Here is an 18,557-nt window from a genome sequence, read left to right as displayed (position 1 = left end):
GGATGACCCGGCGCGGCCTGGCGGGCCCTGGTGAGCGTGGCCTGGCGGGCCCGGGGCGCAGGGTCTGAAGGACCCGGCGCGGCCTGGCCTGGAGAGCTCGGCCTGGTCTGGCGGACCCGGCCTGGAGAGCGCCGTCTGGTGGGCCCGGCGCGCGTGGCCTGGTTTGGAGGACCCGGCCTGGAGACCGTGGTCTGGAGGACCTGGCGCGCACGGCCTGGCGCGGTCCGGAGGACCCGGCGCGATCTGGCGGGCCCGGCGAGCTCGGGCTGGTCTGGCGGGCCCAGCGAGCGCGGCCTGGTCTGGCGGACCCGGCCTGGAGAGCGTGGTGTGGAGGACCTGGCGCGCGCGGTCTGGTGGGCCTGGCGCGGTCCGGCGGGCCCAGCGCGCGGTCTGGAGGACCCAGCGCGCGGTCTGGCGGGCCCAGCGCGCGGTCTGGAGGACCCAGCGCGGTCTGGCGGACCGGGCCTGGAGAGCGCGGTCTGGAGGACCCGGCGCGGCCTGGGCGAGCGCGGCCTGGTCTGGCGGGCCCGGCCTGGAGACCGCGGTCTGACGGGCCTGGGGCGCGCAGCCTGGTCTGGAGGACCCGGCCTGGAGAGCGCGGCCTGGAGGACCCGGCGCGGTCTGGTCTGGTGGGGCCCCGCCAGTGCGGTCTGGTCTGGCGGACCCGGCCTGGAGAGCGTGGTCTGGCGGGCCCGGCGCGCGGTCTGGAGGACCCGGCGCGGTCTGGCGGGCCCGGCGAGCGCGGCCCAGCCCATTTGGCGCCGTCCTCGGGAGCTGGCCGTGGGCCTGGCGTGCTGGCCGCCGCCCCGCAGTCCTCGCCCGGCTCTCGTCCGGGGAGGACGGCCAGGCTGGCCGGTTGCCGCGGTTGTCTGCCGCGGTTCACTGCCGCGGTGCACTGCGGCCTCTCTCCGAGTGCCGGGGTCGGCAGTCGGTCCTGGCCGCCAGGTGGAGCGGGCAGAGGAAGAAGGCAAGGTGGACAGGCGGGCGCGATGCCGATGGGGCCTGTCGCTGAGGGATGCCGGTGCCCCACGCCGCGGTGGCAGAGGTCGGCCGGATCCCTCCCGGCCTGAGGCCAGGGCCCTCCTCGATTTTCTTTTCAGGGCGAACCCAGCAGTTATGAGGAGCCCCCAGGAGCTCTGGGCACAGGGCCGGATGGGGCCGCCGTGTGGGGGGACAGGAGGCGTGGGGGGAGGGTCTTTAAGGTGGGGGACCCGCAGCCTGGGAGCGCCCCCTCCTGGCCGCTGCGCGCGCCGCTTCCCACCGGCCTAGCCCGCCCTCCGTGTCTCCCGGAGCGCGGCGCTGCAGGGCGCGTCGAAGCCCCGCCCTCTCTCCTCGCTCCCAGACTCGCCCACTGTGGGCGGGGCTACGGGCGCTGTCCTCGGTCCCGGAGCCGCCTCAGGTCTTCTGCGCCTATGTGGTCGAAAAAAGATTTTCAAACAGAACCCTGGAGTTTCTGGCAGAGAAGGACAATTGTGGCAGGCAGAATCACGTAGGCAGGCAGGAGAAAGAACCGCTGTACTGTTGTTGGTATGGTGCTGTGGGTCTGAAAGCCATTATCCGCTCTCCATTGGCGTCTTAATTTTTAGCTTTTCTACTCTCTCTCTTTTAAAGATCTCTGGTGTATTTATCAAATTGGACCAGTTGTAATCCTGAGGTCGTGACACGCACTCATCATCAGTCTGTGAAGTAACCTTCTGTTTTTTAATTAGTTGTTTTGGATAATGCAACGAACCCCTTCTCTAACAAAATCCAGGACCTTGACAGTAACCATTGTCTGTGTGGTCTTCCATCCAACTGTCTCTTTTCACTGGAGGGGATCATTCGCTCACATCCTGTATTTGAACATTTTCTTTCTTCTTTCCTCTCTTTCCCAGAGTCTGTCTGTCTTTCTTTCTCAAATGTCTGGCTGTATGTGGTGTTTTTAACTTAATAGAAAGTATGTATCACGCTGTGTGTAATTTTTTGGGATTTAAGTGGTAACAATATTATATTGTTGAAAAACAACTATATTATCTTTCACTGTGATTTATTCCTCTGATTCCTACGTAATACTGTAGATCTACCAAAGTTAATTTTTCTACTCTTCTCTTGATGGGCATTTGAGTTGTTTCCAGGCTTTTAAGAAATTAATTAGGTTGTGCTGGGTCTTAGTCACGACATGCGGGATCCAGTTCCCTGACCAGGGATCGAACCTGGGCCTCCTGCGTTGGGAGTGCAGGGTCTTAACCACTGGACCACCAGGGGAGTCCCTGTTTCCAGGCTTTTGCTAGTGTGAAGAACACGAGATGGTTTTTCACATGTTTCTTGTCATGTATATGTCTATGGCTTTCGCTTATGTATTTACCTAAGAGTTGAATAGCTAGGCCTTAGGGTACATGAATGTTCAATGATAGGACACAATGCCATGCCCACTTACGTAGTGGTTGTACCAGTTCACACTTCCACCAGCAACACAGGAGAGCTCTGGACCTTCTCTCCTCCCACATTTGGTATTTAATTTTTGTCGATAGAATGGCTGGAATTGGTAAGCCGCATGGTCTTCATCACCAGTGATGTTGAACATCTCTTTATTTATGAAGGTGTTTTTCTCTTGTCTGATCATGTCTTGTCCATTTTATATTATCTATTGTATGTGATCAATTCTTTCCCTCTAGAAGCTTTAGAATTTTATCTTTGCCTTTGATATTAAAATCACCATACTGTGACTAGGTGTGGGTTTTCCCTTCTGTCTCCTCTCAGCGTGTTCTCTCTGTCAGACGTCGTTTGTTTTATTTCCTAGAATTATAAAAAAACTTTTTTTGTTTTTGTTTGTGAGTATATATCTTCTTGATGCTAGTTCTTTGCCAGCTCTTCGTATCTCCTAGTTTATTACTTGTTCTGTTTTCTTTAAGCTATTTTTTCATGAATATAAACTTTTAAACTTAATAAGCCACATTTTTTTTTGTAGTTAATGCTTTTGAGTCTTCAGTATTTTTCTACATTAAGATCTAAAAGATAACTAGCTTTTACTGAGTTAAAATTTGGTTTCTGATGTTTACATCTTTTAATCCATTTAGAGCTGATTTTTGTATACAGTGGTAGGTAGGGATTCAGTTTATATCCTTTTTCCTGTATGGATTGCCATTTTGTTTCCAGTTTCCTTTATTGAACAGTCTCTTTGCTCTCTGATCTGATACCTTACTTCTATTGTGTATCAAAGTTTGACTCATAGATATGTCTGTGTGATCTCTGTTCTGGTGTCTTGATCTCTGTTCCAGTCTGTCAGTTTACCTGTTCCTATGCCAACTACCATCATATTGATATTATGGAGACTTTTTATTGCAGTAATATCCCAGGCAAACTGAGAAGTGATCACCGTACTTGTGGACCATTCTAAAGAATTTTGATTTTATAGCATGTATGATGGGAAGTTATTGAAGAATTTCAGCAGCCGAGCTATGTATTCTGATTTATGTTTTTGGTGCAAGATGGATGGGGAAAGGAGGATGGTGAGGGACGAGACAGGAGTTGGAGGCAAGGGGGCCCAATTAGGAGGCTGTTGTCAGAATACAGGTGAGAGGTGGCAGTGGTTTCAGTAGTTGTAGAGAAGGAGAGAGGCGGATGCATTTGAGGTGCAGGTAGAAGCAATACAACTTTTTTTTTTTTTTTTAAATTTTATAGCTACTTTATTTATTTATTTATTATTTATTTTCGGCTGTGTTGGGTCTTCGGTTCGTGCGAGGGCTTTCTCTAGTTGCGGCAAGCGGGGGCCACTCTTCATCGCGGTGCGGGGACCGCTCTTCATCGCGGTGCGCGGGCCTTTCACTATCGCGGCCCCTCCCATTGCGGGGCACAGGCTCCAGACGCGCAGGCTCAGTAGTTGTGGCTCACGGGCCCAGCTGCTCCGTGGCATGTGGGATCTTCCCAGACCAGGGCTCGAACCCGTGTCCCCTGCATTAGCAGGCAGATTCTCAACCACTGCGCCACCAGGGAAGCCCCAATACAACTTTCTGATGTGATAGGTGAGAGGAAGATAGGACTGAGTGCAATGTGTTTGGGGCTTGAACAGCTGGCTGTGTGGGGATGCCATTCCTGAGACGGAGAATTCTGGGGAAGGGGCAGTTTGTAAGTTTGTAAGCTTTCAGATGAATTATAGGGCCGTTTTTAATTTGCTCATGCTTGGAAATAGCTCTATGGTTATGAATGTTTTATGGCTTGTTCATACTCTTTTCTTTCCGAATAGGTGACTCTCTTTTGAAGAGCGCAACCAGGTCTCTCCTGGAATTCAACACAGCAGTGAGCTGCGAGCAGCAGAGCACAAATCACAGAATCCGGACTAGCATCACCTTCTTATGTGGGAAAACCTTGGTGAGTCCACCCAGAGGCACTTCATAATCTTTCTTTTAAAAATGTTTGTCCTTGGGGCGTTCTTGCTGTAGCAAGGCTATTTTAGGACAACTAAGTGAGCAAAATTAAAAACCCGAGCAAACAGATGAACAGAAACCCCAGCCTAATTACCATCACCATTAAGAACCAATAAGTAAACAAATCCTAAGCCTATAGTTACAACGTTTAAGTGAAACTTGACCCACATCCTGTGTAAAACTACAGTGTAAAGATTAGGGTGTTTAAACTCAAAGCACTGTTTAATGTTTATGTTGCAGGCATAAATTTTTTTTTCTTTCTTTCTGAAACTTCTTCTCCCAGCATTTTATTTTGATAGTTTTTAAGGCAATGTGTTTATTTTTTTAAACGTTTGTCCTCATTTACATTATATTGAACATATTAGCATCTATCTAGAAGAAGCCTTGGCCAATGGGTAATGGGGTTCCCAACTTTTGGAGTATTACTGGTGTTGAAATGGGACCTAATTGTTTAAAGCATGATGTTTGTTCTCACTCTCTGCATGTTGTATGTGATTTTTTGATTTTAATCTTTAGTATTTAGAAAGGGACTCTCAGCAAATGATTGCTAGCTTTTAGCAAAAGCAATTTGTGTACAAACCCTATGAATGTTCTCTAATCAGAGTAAGAATCCAAGTGTTCAGAAAAATCAGGTTGAGAGAAACTTAGGCGGTTACCAGATTGCTTTGAAATATCGTTTTTAGAATTTGGTGCTGTGACTGTTGCGTTTTCAGGCCCATGCTGTCTTGTCTGAAGAACTCTAAAAATAGAACTTATATTGTTAATTGTGGACCAGCCTATCAGTTGCACTATTGCCCATGTTGAAACCTTGGGAAAAAATCTGTTTGCAGTGGTATGAAATCTGGAGGTCTGAGTTACAGAATAAGCTAAGCTTGTTGTTTGAATTTTAACTAAATTGTCTTCAAGAATTCTGTGTTCACCCTGTGAGAACCAGAATTCACAGAACTCTTTAGATTTGCACATGGGCGCACAGAGGTGAGTTCCCGCCATGTCTTATCAACCAGCCACACTGTGGCTGACCAGTTCGGAGTCCTCGCTGGTCCCCTTCTGCTGGGAGGGGCCGCCCTCAAGTGCAGGGGCGTCTGAGCAAGGCTGGTGTACGAGCTCGGTCAGGTCCAGATGGGCCTCCTCCCTCGGCTTCCAGGAAGCATGAGGTCACATTTTCTGGCTTTGGTTTTGTTGGCATTTGGTTCAGAGAACATTTGGAGTTTGAGAGTGGGAGGTCAGTGAAGATTACTTCCCATGAGCTTACTGTACTTGCATAGTTGGGGCAGTAGAACAGTTTTGGATCATTTATAGCCAAATTCCAACATGATTTTATGAAGCTTTTGTCTCAGAAGTTTTGGGTTTGGGAACTTCTTGATTGACCTTGTTTAACTAAAACAGTTGTGTGTCATTCCCCACCTCCGGCTGCTAGTTTAAAATTTTTCGTTAGCCTTCACTGTTTCTGACTTTAAAAAAAGAACACTTTACAATATGCGGTATGCTAACTTATTTTTCCTTTTTTTTTTTTTTTTTTAAAAAAGGGAACTCCCGAATTTGTAACTGCAACAGATTGTGTGCATTACTTCGAGTGGAGGACGACTGCAGCCTGCAAGGAAGACAAATTTAAAGCGAATAAAGAGGTAACAAGGGCCCTTCAAGGTTACATGCTTGTGAAATACATTCTGGGACCTTTAGGATTTGAAGTACTGACGCCAACCTTTTGGGGTAGAAATGTTTTTTTGGTTTTCAAACTCCATTTGAGCAGAGATACCGTGTGATTTAATTGTTAAGGTGTCCTGGATGGTCCTTATTTCTACGACAGGGCGTTTAAATACGCAGGATGGACTGAAAATGGAATGGCTCACTTGTGTAGCGCAGGTTGGTTCCTGGTTTCTGATGCCACGCAACTCAAGAGCTAAGTCACAAGTCGAGCATGGGTTTAGGTTATCATGCCACCTACAGATGGCGTCTCCTCAGCCTTGGGGTGGCTTCTGGACGCCTTGTGGATCCAGGTCAGGTGTGCCTGGCCCTTCAAGTTCTTTGCCAGCTCACCTCAGAGACTAGACGACTGTCATCATTACTTCCGTTCTTTCTCTGGCATCTGGTCAAGTTTTCCTGGTGATCGATGAAGCACCCTCTTCCCTAGCCTAGAGCCTCTGACTTTCCCTGGTGCTGGAGGGGGCAGAAGGCAGTTTCCTCTGCCGCTTCCCCAGTCCCACCACCCTGGGTCTTAAAGGTGACTTCCTGTGTTCACCCAGACAACAGTCTTCGTGGGTTGCGTTTTCTCACTTTTCTCTGTTAGTTTTCTGTTCTGAAGGGTTGAGTTCAAAGACTCTCTCAGGAACTAGAAACTGACAGATGAGAGTAATCAGTCATTTCTGCTGATGACCTAATGTGTTGTCATTTAAGAAGGGCAAAAAGAGATGTTTGTTCTTAAAAAATAAAACCGAATTTAGGGATTCGGAGGAGCCTGGGTGGCGGGGAGGAGGAGGGAGCGGGAGATTAAAAAAAAAAAAACACAAAAACAAATTTAGTTACGAATAGTAAGTTATCACCGACTCTTCAGATGTGGCAATCTACAAAAGAAAAGGCAGTCGGAATGCTGCCTCCATGAGTGTAAGGAATGTTCAATGGGAAGAAAGTTCAAAGTGTGGAAAGAAATAAGGCCTAATGAAGTGACACCGATATTTAGTAGGAGACGGTGTCAATTTAAACTTTGCATTTTGACACGTAGCTTAAACTGTTTGCCAGTATACAGTTAACGGCAGGAAAAGCGTCTCTGAACCACAGTGCCAGACACCTTCTCTCCTGTGAGACCCCGGGCCTTCCAGGCCCCATGGAGGTTCCTCCCCTTGGGCCCTGATTCTCCAACTGACAGTTAGTTAGTACACCCATTTTTCCTGTTTTAACTGAGCGTCCTTTTACCTTGCTTTGCTGAACTGTCAGTTGTTTCCCACCACCTAGGGAATAATTGCTTCCCCAAAGAAATAAAGAAATAGTGACTTGTTTTTGATTTTCTTTGTGCTGTAGGTCAGAAGTCACAAACTACATCCTGTGTTTGTACAGCCTCAGAACTAAGAATGGTTTTTTACATTTTTATAGGATTGTAAAAAAAAGCAGAGAAGAATACACAGCAGAGACCTACGTCACTCACAAAGCCTAACATGTTTACAGAACAAGTGTGCTGACCCCTGTTCTAAGTCATTTTGGGGGGTGGGAACGGGGAGATACAGTCTGTGTTTTTCTCAAAAGTGACGTTTAACTTCTCTTAGAAGCTAAGCTGATCCAGAGATGCAGGAGGAATGTTGGTATGTTCCCAGTGATCATTTCTTTGGGCCTGGTTGGCAACTGGGCTTTATTCATGGAGTTTTCATTTATTGAGGGCATGTTGTGGGCTAAGCATTAAGAATTTCATTACATTTTGAAAGGGTTGTTGCATTCATGGAGCTCATAGACCGAAGGTATGGAGGGCATCGCTCTGCCTTAGGTGTAGCTAAATAAGACAGGAAGAAGCAGAGAGCATGATGGCTGCTGCAAAAGCAGCGCTGTCACCGCCAGCAGATCACTGTAAAGCATAGTCCCTTTTCTCTGTCTTCAGTAGGATTTGATTAAACCTTACAGGCTATGATATAACTTCAAAAATTATATGAAATGTAGAAACACTCATCACTCCTTTAAAAAAAACCTAGGTTCGGTTTAGTGGCAGTGTGGCCTTGATTTCCACACCTTATTGATATCTCCTCATTTCTTCTGTTGGTTTGGCTTTGTCAGATTTAGAATGGTGTGATGGGCAAAGAACACGGTGGTTCCAAAAAGTGCCTTTTAAACCCACCGGTGTAGTGCTTGTTCAGTGGATTCTCGTGGGGTCGTTTTAGATCATAATTTCTGTAAAAGCTCGTGGACATACATCCCCTACCATCCTACTCTTGGGAACACAGAGAATGCAGAACTGGCGAGCTAGTGGTCCTACCGGAGTTACATAAATACGGTTAATGTACATCCATACGCCGTCAACAAGAGTGACTCAGTGTGCGGTGTGGGGAGCTGGCACCAGCCTCCTTCCCTGGCCGCTGCATTCCTGCGCTGATGAATGTCTCCATTGCTCTGCTCGGTGGAGCAGGAAGTGGGAGGACTTTCCCCAGGAGCCTTGCTTGTTTTTCCGATGCTGCCTCCAGTTCTGGGGGGCGCTGCATTGGGCGTGTCTCCTGTTCCTTCCTGGAGTCGAGAGACAGCCAGAAGTTGGGAGACAGCCAGAAGTTGCTCACGGCCTTGAGCCGGGTGTCCGCAGGCGTGGCTCACTGGAAGCCCTCAAGCCTTTCGGTGACATCGAGCTAGTTGCAGGAGTGTGGCCCCATCTTCCCTCCTGCTGTGTGCCGTCCCGCTCCCTCTTCTTTATTTTGTAGCTGGAGAGTTGCTTCTTTGTCTCCTTTCTTGAATTGCTGCCCCGTTGAGTTGAGTTCATGTTTCTGTATTATCCTGCTAGGGGTTGACAAGCTTTAGATTTGCAGGATTATGGACGCGGGTTACTTTTTACTAGAGCCTCCTCCGGGTCTGCAGTCCTCCCTTTCTTGCACTTCCATTGCCTTTCTGCAGGACGTAGTGCCGGGCGTGGTTCTGGCTTCCTGACCTCACCTGCTCTGTGCCCATGCCCGCCCTCCTTGGTTGGCATCAGGATCTCTGGTCAGCGTTGTAGGCAACGGGAGACTTTGCTTTAAGGGTTTGGTTGAAGTGAGTTTAGGTGCCCCCCTGAGGCTCCGAGGGGGTGCAAGTCCTTAGGTTCCATCCGTTTGCTCTCCGCGAAGTCTCTGCAAACAGGACAGGGGAAGAGGGTTAGTGGGTCAGTGCATTCCTGCGGGTCTGATAGCATCTTTCTGAGAAACATTTAAAAGCTAAACATTAACGTTAAGCAGTTAACTTTTGTAAACGGACCTGCCTGTGAATAGCTTCAGTTTTCTAAAAGACAGTTTAAGGAAAATTATCCATAGGATGTGATGAAACAAACTATTTTGAAATGATTGCGGAGAACATGAGTTTTTAGAATATTCTTTGGCTGAGGCGATTAAAATGATACGGGGATGTTTCACATAAAGACTGGGAGACCTGGGCCTTTACTCGGGGGCACATCTCTGGGCTTGAATGCTTTGCCTTCCGAATTTGGTGGAACTTTGAAAGCACAGGGTCTTGCCACCTGTAATGGGTTCCTTGACATTCCTCCTACACCCCTTTTTTTCCCCGCCAGCTTTATTGAGGTATAATTGACAAATAAAACTGCATATACTTAAAGTGTATAATGTGGTGATTTGATATACTCCTTGACTTTTTAAAAAATAAAAGACCATTTGTTCATAGAGATGAGAGAATGCTTATAAATTAGAATCCAGCTAGAGGCCCCGAGGAGGAACTTCTCTTCATGTTAGTGAACAGGTGTTTAATGGACCCCTGTTAGGTTCTGGGTACTGTCCTAAGCCTTGCTTAGGGCTACAACAGTGACAAAGCCCCTGTCCTCGGGGAGCTTACACTCAGGTTAGCAGATGGGGGTGCCTGGTGATAGACACCAGTGCTATGAAGAAAAAGAGAGCTGGCGATGTCAGAAATGGCCACGCTAAGCAGGTGACACTTCACCTGAGGCATGAACGCAGTGAGAGAGCCGTGGGGCTATCAGGGGATCATTCCAGGTAGAGGCAGCGTCACTTCCACGGGGCTGAACGGCACCCAGAAGCCAGCGTGGCTGCGTGGAGGGTCCCTGAGGTTGGAGACCGTGGAGGAGCTGAGATTTCACCCTCAGTGTCATGGGAGGCCGCTGGTGGATTTTGAGCAGGGAGTGATGTGACCCAATGGAATTTTAGAAGGATTGATGGGGTGCTTGTGGAGACATTGACTGGGGGTAGGGGACACGGAAGCTGGAACCAGGGGTCCCGTTAAAAGAGACTGTTGCAGGCGAGAGGTGATGGCGGTTTGGACACGGGTGGTAATGGAGGAGCTGACCCAGGGTTGGGTCTGAAGTGCTGAGAGGACTTGCTGATGGTTTGGATGTGGAATGTGCGGTTTCTCCATGGCCTTCATAGTTTGGCCTGAGCAATGGGCTGAATGATTGTGCGTTACTGAGGTGGGGAATGCTGGGATGAGAGCAGGTTTTGAGGGGACAAAAGGCCTATTTTAAATATGTTAAAGTTGAGATGCTTTTGTGTATCTAAGTGACAACGGTAAATAACAACAGATGACACTTACATTGACTCACCAGCACCTGCACCAAGAGCTTTACGTGTATTAACTCGTTCAGTCTTTATAGCAACCCTGTGAAGTATCGATAGTTACTGTTAATATTCCCACTTGGCACAGAGGCTTGATTGGCTCGTGGTCATACTAAGTGTCAGCCCCGGAGTTTGGACCCGGGCATTCTGTCTGCAGAGTCTGCTCGTGAACACAGCTTCTGTGCTGGTGTTGGCTATGAAGTCTGGGCTTGTGGGGAGAGGTCACGGCTAGAAACATACACTTGGGAGCCAGTGGCGGGTATCTGATGCGTTGTGCATGAGGTCACTAGGGGAATGAGCGTAGACAGGGACGCGGCTGCGAAGTCAGCTGTGGGACACCTCTGCATTTAGGGTCCGTTCAGAGGAAGGTGAGGCACACTCCCAGGAGGCTGAGAAAGCAGGCTGTGGGCAGAGGGACCCCAGGAGCCCCTGGAGGCCAGGCAGCCAAGTGAAGAAAGGGTTTCCGGCAGGGGAAGGCCATTGGCGTGAGGCCGGGGGGAAGGCCGAGAGTGGTAGTGGGGTCAGAGTGGGTAGTGGCTGCGTCCAGCAAGAGGGTGACGGAGAGGGAGAGAGGACAGTGAGGGTGGGCAGGTGGGAACGTCTGCGCTGGTTGCAGGCTGCGGCATGGTGGCCGCGGGGGTGTAGGGACAAGGGAGGACGTGAGTGAGAGGCGGCAGCAGGACAGCACGCCAAGGGGGGACAGGGATGGAGCGGCTGGGAGGGAGCAGGTGGGCAGAAGCAGCTGGAGCCCTGTCGGCCTTGGCTTTGCTGTCATCGGGGGACCTCACGGCCTGGAGACCCTAAGGCATGGAGACTGGTGTCCCATGATGTGGGGCATAGGCTTTGCTGAGCCCCCAGCCTCCAGGAAGGTGTGTGTCGAAGACTCGTGTTCTCTCCTGTCTCTCCTAGGTGCCGTGCTACGTGTTTGACAGAGAGCTCAAGAAGCATGATTTAAACCCACTGATCAAGATCAGCGGTGCTTATTTGGTGGACGACTCTGACCTGGACACTTCTCTGTTCATCAACGTTTGCAGAGACATAGGTCTGAGTCTGGGGGCGTTGTGGGTGGGGATGGTGAAGGATTTCTCTGGAGGCTTCAGTATCTTTGCCCTTGCACCGTATTCCTTTGTGGATAACCCTGTCACTGATTGGGCCCTCTAAGAAAGCTTGTCCCCAAACATGCTCTCTGCACAACTCCTCCCCTTTGCCCCCAGGAAATTCTCATGCCATCGCAAAGTCCATTCTGACCATTGGCCATGCCAACATGCTCTGTCTGCCAGATGCTTTGGGTTTCAGGATTCTCAAGTAAACCTTCCTTCTCACGATGAGGGGAGAATTGGCTGATTTGGGTACTGGGGGCGCTGAGAGCTGCTGGGGCAGAGGAGACGTGGAAACCCTGCCCTCGATGAGTGCTAAGACTTTAACTAGGTAGAGCCGAGGCTGGGTGATATTTACCCATCCATGGCAGAACTATTTTAGAGCCCCTGTTATGTGGTGGCCTCTAATTTAGGCGCTGGGCTGCAGCACTGAGCACGTGGAGGTTCCTGCACTCCCAGAGAAGATGCACAGTAAACCCCCTGTAACGTGTAAGATACCAGATGACGATAAAAGTAACGCAGCCTAAAGAGAAACACAGCTGTAGTCACTGTGGTATTGCTGCCGGCAGGCTGTAATGTCTGGCTGTTATTCCAGGCACATCTAGTTTGTTCTTTTCTTTACTCCTCCCCCAAACTGGTGAGGTAGCGCCCTGGCAATTGGATCTGTCTGTAGTTTGACTGAAGTTATAGAGACAGAAAGGGGTGGATCTAAGATTCGAACCCAGAACTGTCCATAGGTTGTTTCCATGAATCTACTCATCTTTCCACCAACCCACTCCATGGAGACACTGCATTTGCTTGTCTATAGGTGATTCTAAGGTTCCTGTAGCTCTAGGAGAAGGGCTGTGTCCCTTAACTACCAGTAACACCTTAGTCCCTGTTTATTGGCGCCTCTTCTGTACCGGGTACCGAGTGAGCATCTTCCGTTGTTTCGCCCTCACTTCCCGGCTGCCCTGCAGGGCGGAAAGCTGTTCCCGTTTTCCACTTTCAGATCGGTCATTGGCTTGCCCAGGGTCTCGGGATGGGATGTGATCCTACTCTTCCTGGTTTCCAAACCTCTGCTACCTTATATCACTTACGGAGACTTAAAAAACTTTGATAATTTTTGCAAGGGACCCTGGACCTAAGGTTAAGTGTGATTGCTACACTTGACGCATTCTCTGATTCAGTGTCACACGTTTTACAGAGGCGGTACGGGCCACGAGTCCGCAGGTGCGTTCCTGTCCCACCGGCGCTGCTGCCTGCCTGGTGAGAGGGGGCCGGGCATTCGACGTCGGCCGGCCCAAGGAGGGACTGAAGCTCGTGAGCAATGACAGGTCGGTCTGCTGGTGGCGTGTGTAATCTTCAGCAAGAGCCTGGCTTTTCAGGGAGTTGCAAGAATATCCCTTTTCAACAGGGCTTGCGGAGTGACTACCTCGCATATGCTTGTAAAGTTACTGGTCATGGCTTGAGTCACGTAGGCTTGGTGACTTAGGCAGGAAAATGTGTATCGTGATCCAGCCCATATCCACACGGGTGTCCACTTCATGAAGTCACGCCTACCTTAAGGTGTGTTTGGGTATCTTCCCTGCTTTGCCACCTGTGACGTTGGTGTTATGTCCGTGGTTTTATCTGTTCTTTATAAACACCGTCCTGGAGGCGAGTGGCAGGAGGGCCGCTTTGCCACCGCCCCTCTGGGTGCAGAGTTTGCTTCCCGACTGGGACAAGGGGGCGCTCCTTAGTTCCCGGTGGGGATGTTTCATTTCTCCTAATAAGCTGTGTTGTTTACACACATTCTTCTCATACGTGTGTACCTCTCTCGGTGGGGAGAGGTTTCTCTCCAGTGTGTCACACGTGACCACATCCTGAACTTGGATCGAGGATTTTGATTTTCTCCCTGTTCCAGGAGCCTTTGGTAAACGCCTCGTTGCACCTGCTCTAGTCTGGAACTAGTGGTGTGTCACCGTGTGCGATAGATCACACTTCTGTCCCCAGAAAGGGGTGGCGCATAACCTAAATTTAAAAACATCTGAGAGATTTCTATACGTGCGTCTGTATTCGTTTGCCAGAGCTGCCACCGCAAGTACCGCAGACTGCGCGGCTTCAACAGCAGAAATTTGTTTCCTCTCAGTTCTGGAGGCCGAGCTGTCAGCGGGTTCTTCTGAGACCTTTCCTCTCGGCTTGTAGACGGCCACCTCCCCGTGTCCCCTCACGGCCTCTCCTCTGTGTGTCTGTGTCCTGATCTCCTCTCCTTATAAGGACACCCGTACTGTCTGATTAGGGCCCACAGCAGCGAACTCAACTTAATCACTTCTTCCAAGGCCCTGTTTCCAAATACGGTCACATTCTGAGGTCCTGGGGGTTAGGGCTTCAACATACGAAGTTTGCGGGGACACAGTTGAGCCACTCGCACCGTCCTAAGTGATAAATGGGTGTCTTTCCCTGCTGGGAGGGCTAGAGACGACGTCGGAAAGTGTGGGCATTGAGCGAAAGCCTGGGCGTGTATTCAGAGGAAAGGAAGGTCATCTGTTTTCGGTGGTCCTGTGGCCGGTGCACCGGGAGCCGCGGCCACAGCCCACAGCGAGGCCAGCACCCCCGTGGGCGGTTCCAGGCTCTGCCCGGCCGCGGGAGGCCGTGTTGCCAGTGCACTGGGCTGTCTTCAGGCTTTAAAAAAAAATAAAAAGATCTTCGGCTTGCACTGAGAAGTGGTCGTTTAGAGAAGAAGTGGTCGTGTTGCCTTGCGGGCTGAAATGCAATTGGCCGGCTGGGCTGTGTTTGTTTTGTTTTGTTAGATTGTTTATAATCTTTTTTGTTGTACTCAAACAGCTTTTCTTAGTATTTAAGTTTATATGTTGGTTGTTCTACTTATTTTTTTTAAGCACTCATTGAAGTTTACTTAAAAAAAATTTTTTTTTTCCCAAATGGAAATAAATTTAAGTTACTTCGTACTATGACTTCTTTCATATTGTAAGCTTCTGTTCTCCCTTTCCGCACACGTGGGGAAAGGGAGAACAGAAGCTTGAGCTGAAGGCTCAGGGCAGCCGACTAATTGGAATGTAATTTGTACTTTTGTAACCCTAACCCTCTTTTCTCGACGTGTGTCCTCCAGGCTTGTCCTGAGTTACGTGAAAGAAGGGGCGGTTCATCCAGACTTCTGTGAGGGTCACAGCCCGGCAGTGACTATCACGTTTGTCTGCCCGTCGGAGCGCAGAGAGGTGAGTGGCTTGTCTGAGCGGACGCCCCAGTGGCGTGAGCACGAGTCGGGGCGGGGCTGGTGCAGGACACACGCCTCCGTGCAGGTGGCAACCATGCTTCTCGGGACGGACTCGGACGCACGTGCTTGGCTTGCTGTTGGCGGTTTCTCAACGACCCGGAGGGCTGTCTATGCTAAGAGAATGGTGTTTTGTTCAAGGGTCGAGTGAGATGTTAAGTGATTCATAGACAGATTTTAAAAACTTGTAGGGCGATGCTGGTTGGAATGAATATTTGAAAAGACCGTACATATCATCCTAAACCTGTGATTTCACGTCTGTTATTGCTTCAGATGAGGCAAGGTAAAAATAGCTAATTGGTTTATAGAAACATAGTAAGAAAGGAGTAGTACAGATGGTATGTAGACCTGGCAGAAATGGCTCGGGCCAGCGGCTGAGGTTCCGGGGGTGGGTACCAGTGTAGGAGAATTAGGGCCAGAAGGGAGGTTCCTGCCAACTCAGAGTGGAGCGCGTCACCCCGTCGCCTGCCTGCCTCCTCCCTCCCCCCTCCCCCCACACTCTCGCAGGCAGATTGACTACCCTGTCCTCTGGCTGTTTACTCAATTCTAGTGCGGTTGTAAACTCCTTGAGGGTAGGGCCTGCGTCTGGGGTGTCCTTGGGCCTCGTGCCCAGTGGTGTCTCACCGGTCCATTGCTGCTTAAGTGTCTTCGCAGATGGCCGTGCTGATGAGGGGAGACATCCCCAGGGAGGAAGGGTAGGGCTTTCCTCCAATTTATTTCTGCCTTCTCCTTGTAGAATGAAGTAGGAGGAGCTGAATTCTTTTGCCAAAGAATGTCCTCCCCTCCCCCCAAACAAACGTGGAATTTGCTCTGGTTTCTGGCTGGCAACTGGCCTGTTTTGTGTGTGTGTGTGTGTGTGTGTGTGTGTGTGTGTGTGTAGGGGGGTGGTGTGTGGAGACAGAAGTGCAGTCCAGCCAGCTTTCCATTTGTTGTCCCCAGACTTCTAGGGTCGCGTGATGTCAGCTCAGCAGAGACCCGACTGACCAGTAATCAACGTTAGTCCTGAACCTGATATTGAGGACTATTTATTTATACTATCCATCCTACAGATGTGAATCAAAATCTTCTGAGCCTGAGGAGATGTTCTAAGCCGGCAGTGGTTTTAGTGTTTCCCTTTTTTACTTGTGCTGCGTTCAGTGAGAAATCATTTCACACTATCACGAGGGAGAGAGAATGGAGAGTTCCCCTCTGTTCTCCGTGGGTTGTGAGGCCGCTGGGCTGGTGGGCTATCAGTGGACCTAGGGGTTCTGTTTCCAGCCTGACTGTTCCCTGGGCAGAACTTGGGTGACGTGGGCTGGGACCCCTTAATACTTGAAGGTTTACTGAAGAATTTCCACTGGCTCACTGAATGCTTTTAGGAGCTGGAACTTGAGTAAACATTCACCTTGCCACACAGATCTTTTTGAAAGAGTTTTATTGAATTTACGTACTATAAAAATACACTTGTTTTAAGTACAATTTAACGGTTATTAGTGTACTGACAGAATTGCACAGTCATCGCCACGGTCTGTGTTAGAACTTTTCCATCACCCCAGAGAAGCCTGGTGCCCAGTTGCCATCACTGCCTTGCTCCCCCGGCCCTGGCAGCTGTGGACCACCTTTCTGTCTCGCCTTTCCTGACATCCCACACAAGTGGAGTCATACAGCATGGGGCGTCCAGCTTCTCTCACTCAGCACTTGGTCCACATCGCTGTATGTATGTCTGACTGCTCTGAGCCAAGGGGTTAAAGCATCGATTTTGAGTCAATAGGGCTGGACTGCATCTCTGCACCTTACTAATCATGTGCCGGTAAACCCGGCACTTAGTCCCGTGCCTGGCATGTAGCAGGTGCTTAGTAGACGTTTGCAGAGTGAGGGGCCTGGAATCAGCACAGCTACTCCTGATGCTGAGGCCAGTGAGACATTTCTCCCGGGGAAGGTTAGAAAGATGACACTGCACCCCAGTGAACAGTGACTTCATGGCGTCCTTCCCAGAATCCGGGGTTGTGGTGGGTGATACCCTGGCTTCACCCAGGGGCAGGAGCAGATTGGAATACAGGTGAAGTGTGCCCAAGAGCCATGGACATTCCCGTGGAAAGGGGTTGGGGACCATCTCCCCAGATGCGTGCAGCCTCCGTGATGTCCACCCAGCGGGCAGGGGCGGTGGGGGGGTCCATCTGGCACAGGCTCAGCGGCACCTGTGATTGAAAGGAGTGCATGGACCACAGGCCCTTCACACATCATGACTGCTTGCCAGGGGCGTGGTGGGCGGGTGATAGCGCGTTCAGGGTGGGCTCTCAGGCTGACGCTTGCGTGTGACTCTGGAAGGGACTGGAAGGGTTCCAAGGAAATGCAGTTGTTGGAAGGCAGACAAAAGAACAGAAAAATGTCAGAACCCAATAACATACCTTTGGCTTTTCAGAAGCATAGACACATCTGCATTTAAGCTCCATGAAAAAGATTAATTTTATTCCTTTCACCCCGTTCATGATAGGGCACCCTTCCCAAGCTCACGGCGAAATCCAACTGCCGCTTTGAAATCGAGTGGATCACCGAGTACGCCTGCCACAGGGATTACCTGGAAAGTCGGAACTGCTCTCTGAGCAGCGAGCAGCACGACATCGCCATCAACCTCCAGCCGCTCAGCCAGCTCGGAGGTGAGTGGGTGCCTGGGGGCCGGGAATTGGGAGAGGGAATGAGAGCCCAGGGGCCGAGCTCCCCCTGCCCTGGGGTGGGCGTTTCAAGTTTGATGCTGTCACTTTCCCACACCTATGTGCGTAACAGAGCCTCTTCTTGTTTTTTCCCCTTTCCTTAGCTTCAAACTCCTCGTACTATACTGCAGAGGGAGGGGAACATGTTTTCTATTTGAACGTCTGTGGAGGAACTGAAGCACGCGTCTGTAATAAGGAAGATGCTGCAGTTTGCCAAGTGAAGAAGTCAGATGCCACTCAAGTCAAAGTGGCGGGGAAGCACCAGAATCAAACCCTTCGGTGCGTACGGCCTTCACGTAACTCTAAGTGCATCATGCGTATCCCTGTGAGACATAACATACTCCCCTGCCGTCCTCCTCCTTCCATTTTCCACAAAGCACAGGGAAATCACTTAAGCTGGCATTATTTTCCTGCATGAGTTGGGCAAGTGCCATTTGTCCCTGACCAGGTGGATGTTTTTCCTGGCTTTACAGTAAGAATGCTTCTGTTAATATGGTTCGCTTTATAATCTATTGTTTGTAGGGAACCGTACTGTAGGAAAGCTATTTCATTAGTTGATATGCTTTTGTATCTTACAATCTACGTTTCCGAGGAGTTTTGATTTTTCTCTGGCGGTTTGAGAATCTGAAACACCATTGGCATCACACACAAGTGTTGAACAACTAGGAAAACGCATTTATCACAATTCTCGTGACCCTTACCTCGGTAGTTACCTTCACAAGAGCTTTATCAAAATGTAGTTTCTCTGACCTGAGGGACCAGGATCCCTCAGGTCAGACTTTTTATGGCAGTTGCTGGAAAAGCTGTGTCTTCTTGGGCATTACTTATTTTGTACAAAATCCAAAAATGAGAGCAGAAGAGTCCTCATGGTCCTAGCAAAA

At 49.8% G+C, this 18,557-nt stretch overlaps 1 protein-coding gene across 1 annotated transcript in view; it reads left to right on the top strand.

Moving 5' to 3' along the window:
- The window catches only part of IGF2R (insulin like growth factor 2 receptor), a 109,571-nt gene that overhangs the window by 26,178 nt on the left and 64,836 nt on the right, over positions 1–18,557 (top strand). Inside the window, exons 3-9 of the mRNA XM_059940888.1 lie at positions 4,223–4,347; positions 5,930–6,028; positions 11,549–11,681; positions 12,923–13,052; positions 14,825–14,930; positions 17,460–17,622; positions 17,781–17,955. Coding sequence (XP_059796871.1) covers positions 4,223–4,347; positions 5,930–6,028; positions 11,549–11,681; positions 12,923–13,052; positions 14,825–14,930; positions 17,460–17,622; positions 17,781–17,955 — 931 coding nt within the window. The remainder of the gene's footprint in view (positions 1–4,222; positions 4,348–5,929; positions 6,029–11,548; positions 11,682–12,922; positions 13,053–14,824; positions 14,931–17,459; positions 17,623–17,780; positions 17,956–18,557) is intronic.

This window comes from Balaenoptera ricei, chromosome 12, assembly GCF_028023285.1.
Source record: "Balaenoptera ricei isolate mBalRic1 chromosome 12, mBalRic1.hap2, whole genome shotgun sequence".
Taxonomy (NCBI): domain Eukaryota; kingdom Metazoa; phylum Chordata; class Mammalia; order Artiodactyla; family Balaenopteridae; genus Balaenoptera; species Balaenoptera ricei.
This window is presented reverse-complemented; position numbering and strand designations above follow the sequence as displayed.